This window comes from Contarinia nasturtii, unplaced genomic scaffold (genome assembly GCF_009176525.2).
Source record: "Contarinia nasturtii isolate CC-2019 unplaced genomic scaffold, AAFC_CNas_1.1 Cnas_scaffold_1668, whole genome shotgun sequence".
Lineage (NCBI taxonomy): Eukaryota > Metazoa > Arthropoda > Insecta > Diptera > Cecidomyiidae > Contarinia > Contarinia nasturtii.
This window is the reverse complement of record NW_022199002.1, coordinates 1-11488: the sequence shown is the minus strand read 5'-3', so window position 1 is coordinate 11488 and position 11488 is coordinate 1. Positions and strand designations below refer to the sequence as shown.

Below are 11488 nucleotides of genomic sequence, written 5' to 3'. Positions count from 1 at the left end.
ATTTTATATTAAATCTACCAAAATTGAATTAAAAATACCACATTTTTTCTTTCTGTGCATTTTATTTTAAATCTTTAAAATTTTCTTCAAATGCATTATACATTTTACCAACACGGCTAACGCCTTATTAAATGAAACGCTTTGAAATTAATATAAAATACATCGCAAATACCTTTGTTAGTATATTAGAACCCGTTAAATTTCCCAAAATTTATATCAATATGGTGCATTCTCTGGGTTGCCGCCTGGTGGAAGAGTGTGACCATCACGAAGAGCGCATTCCTTATCAAATTGTTGTGTTGGTAAAATGTGTTGATATAATTCGTATAGTTTTTCCAACGGACATTTTGAACCGCAATTTGGAATATTCAATGGCTTGATATTTACTACATTACCCGATTTTCTATAGAATATTTTTACATAAGGCATTTCATCGGAACTATACAGTTGAAAGAACATACATGATGCATATTTTGGTTGATGTAACTACGGAATTGTTTGTATACAGATTAACAAATTAAGTGGATATTGACTTTAAAAAAAGAGCTTGATACCTTATATAACCCAAGGCTGCTAAGCATATTTGTGATTGTTATGTCATGCGCAAAATACATGACGAGCGAACGATCTGGCGATAAATTTGATTGTATTTTGCTTGTAAACCGATCAAAAATCTCTTTTAATAAAAATCCCGATTTCAATTTCTTCATTTCCGTTGTCTCCGAGTAGATTTTAAAATAACAAATGGCAAGATATTCAAAATCCCCACCCGATTTCATAACATTTTCAGCCCAATCTGGTAAACTAAAAGTATAATTATTAATGAAAAAAATAAAACTATTTAGTTGTTATTGCGAGATAACAAACCGTTTGCCTTCCATCTTTTCTACCCACAGTGCATCGTAAAGCAAATATATTTCCGTTATTGTTGATAATTTCATTCCAGAATTTCTCTCTAAATACGAAATGAGCGTTTTATGTTTTGTAAACAAGTCGGTATATGCCGTTGTGTTCATGTACTGAAGCATCACATCGTCAAAGTGATCGCATCGTTTTTCTGAAGCCAACAGATGGTCTTCTCTGCGTGGAATTGTATGCACCGGAATGGGATGCCAATTTAATGTTTTCTTCCATTTTTGACTAGCAGTCGGTGGAAACATTCCCGCCATGCATGCTTCCGCACTCATTATGGCACGATCGGTATCCTAAGAGATTGAGATATTCACTTATTGGTTTTTGATAAAATATTCATCCGTTTACACAACCGTTGCTTGAACGTAGACTTTGTTTGGCGAATAGACTCCATCTTCCAACAAACATTGATATCTTTTACGTAAGTATTTTCCCAACTTAAAGTGCTGTCGTTTGCCATACTACAATAATTTTTCACACATTAAATACGAACTCTGGAACATCAACAGTATCTTTATTAAAACTCACGTTTGTCAAAGCACCAATTCCACCTTGCCAATGACTCTCATCAGCATATGGATCATTTGGATATGGAGCAAGTAAATTTCGATAACCATGTCGGCACAACTATGATTTTTTTTTTAAGTTTTTTCAATCCAATATGAATATTTAGATATTTAATGGAACTTGTTTTTACCGTGTGTGCGAAAATTAATGTATTATTGCCATTATTGCTGATGGCATAGCAATAAATAAATTGTATACAAAACACAAATAGGGCGTACGTTAAATTCTTCATCTTTCGGCTTATAAAACAACAATTTTTTTAATCAATAGCAGCACGAACTTATCATTCAAGCGATAAGTATTACACATTTAATGTGATTGCCACCTCGAATATGATCGAAAATGTAAAACTACTCAAACAAACGTTCATAAGCTTCTGTGTGCGTGATCACAATACGAGTTGCAAATATAAACAAGCATAAACTGGCAAAATAATCACAAAGTATGTAATTTCAGTCATATTATCCGTATACTTATCTTCGCAAAAATACAAACAAAAACTGAAAATGTACACACGAATATTTTAGAATGCCAGAAAAAATGGTCATTGTAAGCAACAAACCAGCATTTATCAATTAGATCCGTAAAGACAGAGTATTGAATGGCTACTACTAAAGAGTGCGCTTGGCGCACTTATGATAACATAAGTAAATGCTCTAAATTCAAAACGGATGATGTCATTTCATCGCAGATCAAAGCAAAATATAAGTCAATTATTGCGCCAAAACGAACATGATTTGTTCAGAATCTTTTTGCACCTAATTCACTTTGCCAATATCCTTTGTCAGACCATAAATCTGTGTCAGCACTCAACTACCTTTTCATTTGAAGCCTTCCATTTTCCTTATCAATTTTATGTATGTATATTCTTTTACCAGTTAAATACAAACAAAGTGGAATTGTCAAAAGTCCCCAACATTTATGTGTGCGTGAACACAATATGTTTTTATATGAATGATTTAAGGTTGACATATTACCAACTTCATGCTAGTGCTAAGGATCATAATTTGTGAATTGATAGAAATTGTGAAAATTAAATAATAAGTGAATGTTTATTAAAATATTGTTAGTACAAAAAATGTTTAAAAATTTATTTTATTCTAAACATATTAAAAATTTCCAAAATAATTAGTTCATTTTTTCGAAATATCAAAGAAATTTCAAACATTATTTTCATTCCCAATCTACAAGTAGCATGAAGTTGGTTATGAATTGTTCGCTCGAACAGCTGTTTTTTGACATTTTGTTTTGTTTGTGTGTGAGTAAAAGGGTGTAAGAAACTGTGTTAGGGACTTTATAAGGGCATTTGACATTTCCTCTTTCAACAATTTTTTTATTTACAACATTCAAGACAATTGTAATTTAGACGAATACAATTATATTATATTGTTGATGTTTAACAATAAATCAAACTGAGAACCTGACACTCTTCTTCCAATCTTATATAATTCAGAGTTTTTCAATGGAACCGTTAAAGATTAGCAAACATATAAAAATTGTTGTTAACCAATGTCACGTTTTGACTGAAAAGCTTTTTTACACCGATTTGATAAACATTAGCTGAAAAATGATAAGAGCAATAATTTAAAAAAACCAATGAAATTTTTCATTTCTAATAGAATTTGACAAAATTTAATGGATTTGCTCTTTGATGTACTAAAAATCATTTATATAACACATTCATCACTATAAAGATTATTTCTTTTTAATGAGCAAAATTGAAATGTTACGTGTATAAATGTGAATGTTGAGATTAGAAAGATCAACAAACCATTAAATATCTCGGATAAATATCCATCCAAAATATATAAACTGAAATTTTTTTTTGGTTTTGAATTCAAAAAGAACCGATTAATTAACGACTTTATTTGTAAAAAGATTCAAGCCATACAATTAAGATTAATTCATGCTTTCACCATTGCATCCATCTATTATACAAGTTTCACAAAAGAATGTCGTGACAAGTGGCGATGTTTGATTTAAACATTCGTTTTTCACTGAATTCACACTTTCCCAATCACATGACCGAGTTACGATATATTTATCGTCAACTAAAACACAGAAAATAAAATTAAAATTAGAAGAAGTGAGAGCAAGCACAAAATATGAAAAGTGATATTATCTGACACTCATGCTCTAATCTCATTGCTATACCGCTGAAACTTTCTAGAATAGACTCACCCATTTTCTTCATCTTTTTACACACAGCTCTTTGTTCGGAACTTGTGTCCGTGGAATTAAATTGGCCTAGTGGACAATCAACGTAAAAAGTGTTCTTATCTGCTTCTGTAAGGCTACTTGGATCAAAAGGATCATTACAGAATTCCTTTTCGTTTGATGCACAATTCCAACATTTAATGGCCAATGCTAAAATTAAATCATCACAATTTGACTTTTTTCTTTCAACCGTCGAATTTACAAAAAATGTTTTTCTTTTGCTTTTTATCTAACCTTGCTGAAGTGATATAGCCAGAACAAGCACTGCAATTGCAAAAAAATTACAGCCGAACATATTCAATTTCTATTGAACTGAACTATTTTAACATGAACAAGTTACTGAAATAATTTCACTGTATCAACTGTGTATATTCACATTTATAGCTAAATCTATGATAACTGTATCAATCAGTCAACATTTAAAAATTCATTCAAAACAATTTGATTACGCTGACCTCTATACATTGGACTTATTTACTTTTGCTTGGTATATCACTGCTTGGTATATGCAGGTTTTTATTTGTTTGTTTATTTCCTCAAGAGAAAAAAAATGTTTTCTTAATTTATTTTTCGGGACATTGAACACAAATATTCAAATTGAAAGTCATAAAAACAAAATTGACATATTTGGTGGTGTACAATGTATTCAATTTAAAAAACGTAGTAACCAGAAAGATAATTGTTTTGCTTTCCTTCTTCGAGCCTTGGATGTTGGACTTTTTCTGTTGGATATTGTTTTCTATTGTTTTTATAACGATTTTGCCATGCAGCATTTGGCCACTGTAACAAAGAACTATGTTCTTATAATTAAATTATTATATGCTCTCCGTTCCAATCCAAATTATTTATATTTTGTTCGGAGAAATTTGCCTAATTAATTTTAGCATTATAGAATTGGGCATTAACATTGTTCCATCGTTAATTATTCGGAATTATGCAATCATATGAAATAAATACATTTTGTTTTTTCATGAGTTTTCTTCGATTAGAATTTTCTCTGAAAACGCCTGACTTTGAATATCAATAACAATTATATTGTCATCAAACGGTTAGATCTTTTAAAAAATGATGTGTAATGAAGTTATTGGGGTAAATCACACGTATTGCACGAATAATTTTAGTTTTTCGCAGACACTTAGTGTGTGAGGTAACGTATTGGATTCGGTCGAAAAATTAACACCACGTAAAACATGTTTACTCGGTTTTTTCGGGGCCAGGGAACACGAATCTAGCGTTTGTTAACACGTTGACCGAACACGAGAAAAACTATTCAAAATCTTACTTTACAGGATGATTGGGGGTCGCGAGGAATAAAAACCATTCGGTCTTTATCGGCTTTGGTTGATAGAGTAAAGTGTCATGCCAATGAGAAAAATTGAATTTTTCTTCCAAAAGTCTTACTTTATGTGTACTTAAACACTCAAAAATATGTATTTGAGGGTTTTTTGTCACGAGAAAGCCGTATATGATATTAGTTGGATGCACACAAAAATAACATTTCAAGAGTTTGAAGAAATTTCATTGCATATTAAGGGTACCTCCCGACGGACCTGGAAGCAAGCACAAAAACGAATGCTTGCTCGAGTATGTCTGTATTTAGTTTGCTGCTGCCGCTCGCATTGCTCAAAAAAAAACAAGAAATTATGATAAATCTAATAAAATATAAAGCGATTTTATGAGAAGATGAAAAATTAAAATAATAATAAACACACAAAAGAGGAATTGTCAAAACTCCCCAACATTTATGTGTGCGTGAACATAATATGTTTTTATACGAATGAATAAAGGTTGACATATAACCAACTTCATGCTAGTGCTATGAATTAAATTTTGTGAATTGATGGAAATTGTGAAAATTAAATAATAAGTGAATGTTTATTAAAATATTGCTAGTACAATAAATGTTTAAAAATTTATTTTATTCTAAACAGATTAAAAAATTCCAAAATAATTAGTTCATTTTTCGAAATATCATAGAATTTTCAAACATTATTTTCATTCCGAATCTACTAGTAGCATGAAGATGGTTATGAATGGTTCGGTCGAACAGCTGTTTTTTGACATTTTGTTTTGTTTGTGTGTGAGTAAAAGAGTATAAGAAACTGCGTTAGGGACTTTATAAAGGCATTTGACATTACCTCTTTTGATGTGGTGTGGAAATGAAAATGTTGTGTGGAAGTACCCCTAAATTATATTGACATTTCTTCAAACAATCAGAATATATGCTTTTTGGGAAAAAATACCCTGTTTAAAGTTTCACGACATTTTGATATCATACACTGTACATACAGGCATTGAAAAGTGTATTAAAAATTATTTGTATCGCAAAAGATAAATAATAAGATAAGACAATAAATGCATGTTGTTGATCATAGTGCGGAAAAGTTTATCTTACTGATATAAGACATTTTATTTTTTTTTTTGTCATTTTCACGAACGACGATAAAAAGCATAAAAAAGTCGAATTCTCTTTGATCACTCTTTGTATACCAATCATATTAAAATATAACATTAGTAAAATTTGTACAGGTAATATATAGCAGAGTCAATGAATTTGCAAGGAGAAAACGCCGCTTTAAATGAATTCTTATCATTTGAAAATGAAGGTCACCGTTTTATATCTATTTTAATGTCGTGCGAAATTGGTAAATAATTTAAGTTCAATTTTGGGCAAAAGAGCCAATGAGAATAGACAAATCTCACATTATAATGATCGAAAAAGAATATTTCTGATTGAGTTACAGCTGTGTAAATTGCAAGAATCCTATCTAAATTATTATCATTACGTTTTGAGATATACTTAAATAATTTAATGATTGCACATATAATAACGTGAACGCCAGCTTTATAATTTAGTTGTCTTTTGTCTTTATACTGGTTAGAATGCTTCATCTGAGAACTATTATTATCGTTTTGCTCGGTGCAAACATTTTTGAATTGTGCCAATGCAAAAATGTTGCAGAAAATTTGTCGGAAGTCACAAGTGAAAATCAATCCGTTAAATATGAACTAATATTTGCCCAAATTGTAAGTAAGATTAAATATGGAATTGGTATTTGATTAACATTTTTCTTTTTTTGAATAACAGATTCATAGACATGGGGAACGAAATGTCCTCAAGGCTTACCCTAATGGTTAATATAATATATTTTGTTAATGAATCTCTGGAAGAGGTTTTGGAATGTACTAAAAATGTATATATTTTTGTTATTTTAATGATAGATCCGTATGCTAATGAGAGCTATTGGCCTGGTGGATTTGGAGAACTCACCAAAGTAAGTAAAACAGCGTTACACTGACGATCGTATGTGAAAATGGATTATTTATCGAAGTGTGTCAGTAAATTTTACAATTATTCCATTTCTCTCCACCTACATGGGTACGATATTTTTTATAATGTAAAGTTGCGTTTAAAATGTTTCTTTAGGTTGGGAAAAAGCAACTATTTGATTTAGGAAAATATTTAAGACAAAGATACCAAAAGCTCATCGGACCACATTATTCATCCAAGAAGGTTTATATTTATAGTACAAATATGGATAGAGCATTAATGAGCGCAGAGTCACTTGCCGCGGGCATGTTTCCTCCATCTGGAGATGCAATTTGGAACGATGAATTAAATTGGCAACCGATTCCGATTCACACAAGAGATTTAACAAAAGATTACCTCACCGGCAGTCCTTTCTTTTGCCCTCGATTTGAGCAACTGTACAACAAATTTTGTGATTCGCCAGAATTCAAATATCAATCGGAAAAACATGTTGACTTTATCAAGTACCTAGAGGCTCACGCCGGAAATATAAGTATGCCGTTATTGTTTCAAATACTTGAAATGGAGAAAGAAAAGGGGCTTGAGTGAGCATTTTTTTTATTTTGGAGATTGAATACCGACTGGAATCAAACCATTATAAAAATATTCACATTGATCTGTTTATTATTTCTCTCATAATTTCCACTAGACTACCAATTTGGACCCGTTATATCTCTCATTTTACAAATGATACAATGCAGCAAATACTCGATATTCACTTTCAAGCTCTCACCAAAACAAAGGAAATGCAGAAGTTTGGGGCAGGTTTTTTGCTTAAGGAAATATTGGATCGATTTAAAAATAAATCACTATCACTACTTCAACCAGATCGTTCAGTTTGGATTTTTTCAGGACATGATTTTTCGATTTTAAACATGCTACGTACACTCAATCTAAACGAAGTAAATTCGGTTGATTTTTTCATAATTTTCCATTTAATTCATCTTGTTTTCATCTTGCTTTTAGTTACAAGTACCAGTATATGCGTCTAGTCTTTATTTTGAATTATACAAAGGAAATGGCAGCCACTTTGTTCAAGTGTTCTATCGTAGGACGCCAACGGAAAATGTTCCGCCGCCATTAGAGATTCCCAATTGCGGTACAATTTGTCCATTGGATAAGTTCTATGAACTGTACGCGGATATTTTACCCAAGGAATATGAAGACTTTGAAACTCTTTGCAATAGTGCTATTGCCATGATCATAAATCATGCACAATGTGTATTTGCATTGTTTCTTACAACAATGTTCTATTATTATCAATCTGTATGAACATGGTTATGCAATAAACAAATGGTTTTTTTTTTCATTTGATGGAGAAATTATCAGAGTATTGCTCAGCGCTGCTGCCATCCACAGCATATTAAAATATCTTGCTGAGAATGCGTCGTCCGTCGCATGCGAACGTACGTAGCAGTTTATACATCACAGCGAACGAGAATGAATCCATTGTTCTCTTCACGATTATGTGACTCAAAACATTCAAACGATTGAATAGAGAACAATGCATGTATTGTTGTTCGCTGTTATGTATAAACTCCTACGTACCTTCGCATGCGACGGACGACGCATTCTCAGCAATAAGATATTTAAATATGCTCTGGATGGCAGCAGCGCTGAGCAATACTCTGGAAACTATACTGATGTACATGAATAGGTTAAGGTTTTATTTCTTGTGTTATGTCTATGCTCAAAAGTCTGGAACATTAAAAAAACAGTACTACACAAATAGTATTTTTAAAACCACAAAATATCATGTGCTGATTAGACATACATTTGATCAGACATGGAAACATTTATCAAAGTCTTTTTGAAAACAAAAAATCTACGCTATTATGTTACCACCCATTTCCACTGCATAATTAAAACGGGTAGGAATATCAAAACGTATTTTGTACTGAAATGTCACTTTTGCAAAAAGATTTTTACATCCTACCGCCATCTACTTTCGTATCGATTACTATTCTAATATCAAAACGAAATGAATCCACAAATATGTTTCTAGTGGTTAATTTAATGAATATTATGATTGCCAATCTTTTAAAAAAATGTTTTATTCATAAAAAAATATTAATCAGCAATAAAAAACGTGAATGCATCGTTTTAACAAGTCGAAATATCAAAAGCATTCACTCAATAAAGTTGTGTATTGTGAGAGCCAACTTCAGACAGATTGTATATATGTGACAACTATTTTTTGACATTTGTAAAACCGGCAATTAGGTGCTTGTGTTTCAACTATAAACATTAAACATGCGAAAAGTAATTTTGCTTTTTTTATTAATCATCATTTTACTGTGACTTTTTTCTTAATTTTTACATTTTTATATTTTTGATTCATTATTGGTTGTTCTTTGTGCTTTACTTTCATTTTTTCCCTGAAATTTAGAAGTGTGGAATGTGCGAAAAATCACAACTTATAGGTTGGTGGCGCTAGGAGTAAGTTTTTTTGAGTGCTTGCTTTTGATATTCCTACCCGATTAAAATGATAATAGTTTCATTTTAAAATGATAATAGTGATAATTGATAACAAGCACATTTAAAATGATAATAGTTTCATTTTATTTCATGATATAATCTTATCGTAACGAAAAAAAATTAAAATTTCAAGAACATTTTTCTCATGTTTCAATTTCAAATTTGTTTCCTATTTGTTTTCTTATCTAAATTATAATTATTCGTTTAATGGAACATACGAATTTCGATTGAACATATAGCAACATGAATGAAAGAGTTTTGATTCAGTTGTTTTGTTCTTTCGCCAGTTTCAGTATGCCTCGTTTGGGAACTATAATTATCGTTGTGCTCGTTTCAGACATTTTTGGGAACTGCCAATGTAAAAGTGTTCAAAGATCTTCGTATGATGTCACAAGTAAAAAGAGTTCCGATGAATATGAACTAATACTCGCTCATATTGTAAGTAACTTAATAATAATAATATTAAATTGATATCACAAAGTAAAGCGATTCGCTTCAAAATATCTTTATGTCAACAAATTTTGTGAATCGTCCAACAAACGTTCTCATTGTGAACTTTCATACAATGTAGCACGCAACATTCACTGAAATATTCACAATTACAGTATTGGGTAATTCACAAAATTCTTTGAATGCATTGTTGTTAAATTCACAACATTAGAAATGTCAGTGTTTAACATAAAAATTATTCTAAATATTTTTTCTAAAAATTATTTTACAATATTTTTATGTTAAAACAATAAAAAAATTATTCAAGTGCGGCACTTGAGATTTACATGGAATGAGGTGCGGCACCTGAAAAAGAGCGCACCAACTTCGTCGGGTGCTGCACTTCTCAGGTGCCGATAACAGCCCTGTTTTGTATGCAAGTGAATTAGTATGCATTAGCGCCATAAGTGATGACGAGGGTTCCTAGGGAGCTGAAAACTATTGACTGTTCAAAACTAAATGTTGTATGAAAGTTACCCAAGGGGCTTATGAGTCATAAGTTATGACTGACTCGAGTCAGTGCTGACCAGGCATACTGTGGAAGCGATGTCACTTTCCTATTCGAAATCAGTACTGAACTTTGTTCAAGGGATTGGCCCTCTATCAATGTTTTTGGTACTAATTTACTAAGCAGTTGACATAACATCACATCTTGTCAACTGTGTGTGAACGATACAAACTCGTGTATTTTTGGTTCGGAGAAAAATTGTTAGTGGTGCTCACGTTGGAACAAAGAAATTAGTTTGCTTCCATCCTTTGTGACCAGGCATTATTCTGAGATATTTTAGCCAGATGAATCAGCTCAGCCAGATATCGTCACGAGCTGAAATTGAGGGAAAACAATAGAAGTGATTGTTATGGCTATAATTACACTTATATTGCTACAATCACTATAACAATCACTTTTATTGTTTTCACTCAATTCCAGCTCCTGACGATATCTGGCTGAGCTGATTCATCTGGCTGAAAATATCTCAATATAATGTCTGGTGCTGACTTGTGAAAATATCATACAAACCGCTACATGAGACACTTCATACACAACGCACACAAAATATATGCCCGTAGAGCGAGTCACGAGTCAATCATTAATGTCAATTTCAAATATCATCAACGTTTGATCGAAGACATATAATTTTTCTAGCATCCAAAGGAATCATATTAATTCTCTTAGCAATTTCCACGGTGTCAAAGCAATTATTGTTCAAATTTCTTTCTGTTTGATATTAAAAAAATGCGAACGAATTATTAGATGATTTATAGGACTTACTAAGTGTTTTTGGTTTTGGGATCGGCAAATTAGAAGCTAATGTCTTAAAAAAATACTTTTCACTCATCATATACATAAAGATAAAAAATTAATCATAAAAAATGATTGAAGTGAAGACATCCCACTCTTCCGGAATTGACACTTAAATTTACATGCGATTGGGCGGCTTCCATGAAGCATTTTAATTAATACGGATATTCAGACAATGTATTTAGCCGTCGTCATCTGGATATTACAGCTCATCT

At 31.6% G+C, this 11488-nt stretch overlaps 3 protein-coding genes across 3 annotated transcripts; 1 reads left to right on the top strand and 2 right to left on the bottom strand.

Annotated features, from left to right (window-relative positions):
- Positions 1-43: 43 nt before the first annotated feature.
- On the bottom strand, positions 44-1983 carry LOC116346737 (lysosomal acid phosphatase-like). Its single transcript, XM_031776938.1, has 5 exons — positions 1441-1983; positions 1266-1373; positions 868-1205; positions 555-804; positions 44-486 (listed from the first exon to the last, which is right to left on the bottom strand). The coding sequence occupies exons 3-5, from the start codon at positions 1185-1187 to the stop codon at positions 217-219; spliced, it is 840 nt and encodes a 279-aa protein (XP_031632798.1). The 5' UTR covers positions 1188-1205; positions 1266-1373; positions 1441-1983; the 3' UTR covers positions 44-216.
- A 1290-nt stretch (positions 1984-3273) lies between these two features.
- LOC116346738 lies at positions 3274-4042 on the bottom strand. The gene is made up of 3 exons (XM_031776939.1): positions 3931-4042; positions 3661-3846; positions 3274-3530 (listed from the first exon to the last, which is right to left on the bottom strand). Exons 1-3 carry the CDS (start codon positions 3989-3991, stop codon positions 3379-3381), a joined length of 399 nt encoding a protein of 132 aa, XP_031632799.1. The 5' UTR covers positions 3992-4042; the 3' UTR covers positions 3274-3378.
- Positions 4043-6569: 2527 nt separating this feature from the next.
- Positions 6570-8360, top strand: LOC116346736 (prostatic acid phosphatase-like). The gene is made up of 6 exons (XM_031776937.1): positions 6570-6723; positions 6785-6830; positions 6919-6971; positions 7124-7551; positions 7656-7908; positions 7973-8360. Exons 1-6 carry the CDS (start codon positions 6580-6582, stop codon positions 8276-8278), a joined length of 1230 nt encoding a protein of 409 aa, XP_031632797.1. The 5' UTR covers positions 6570-6579; the 3' UTR covers positions 8279-8360.
- The last annotated feature ends 3128 nt before the right edge of the window (positions 8361-11488 follow it).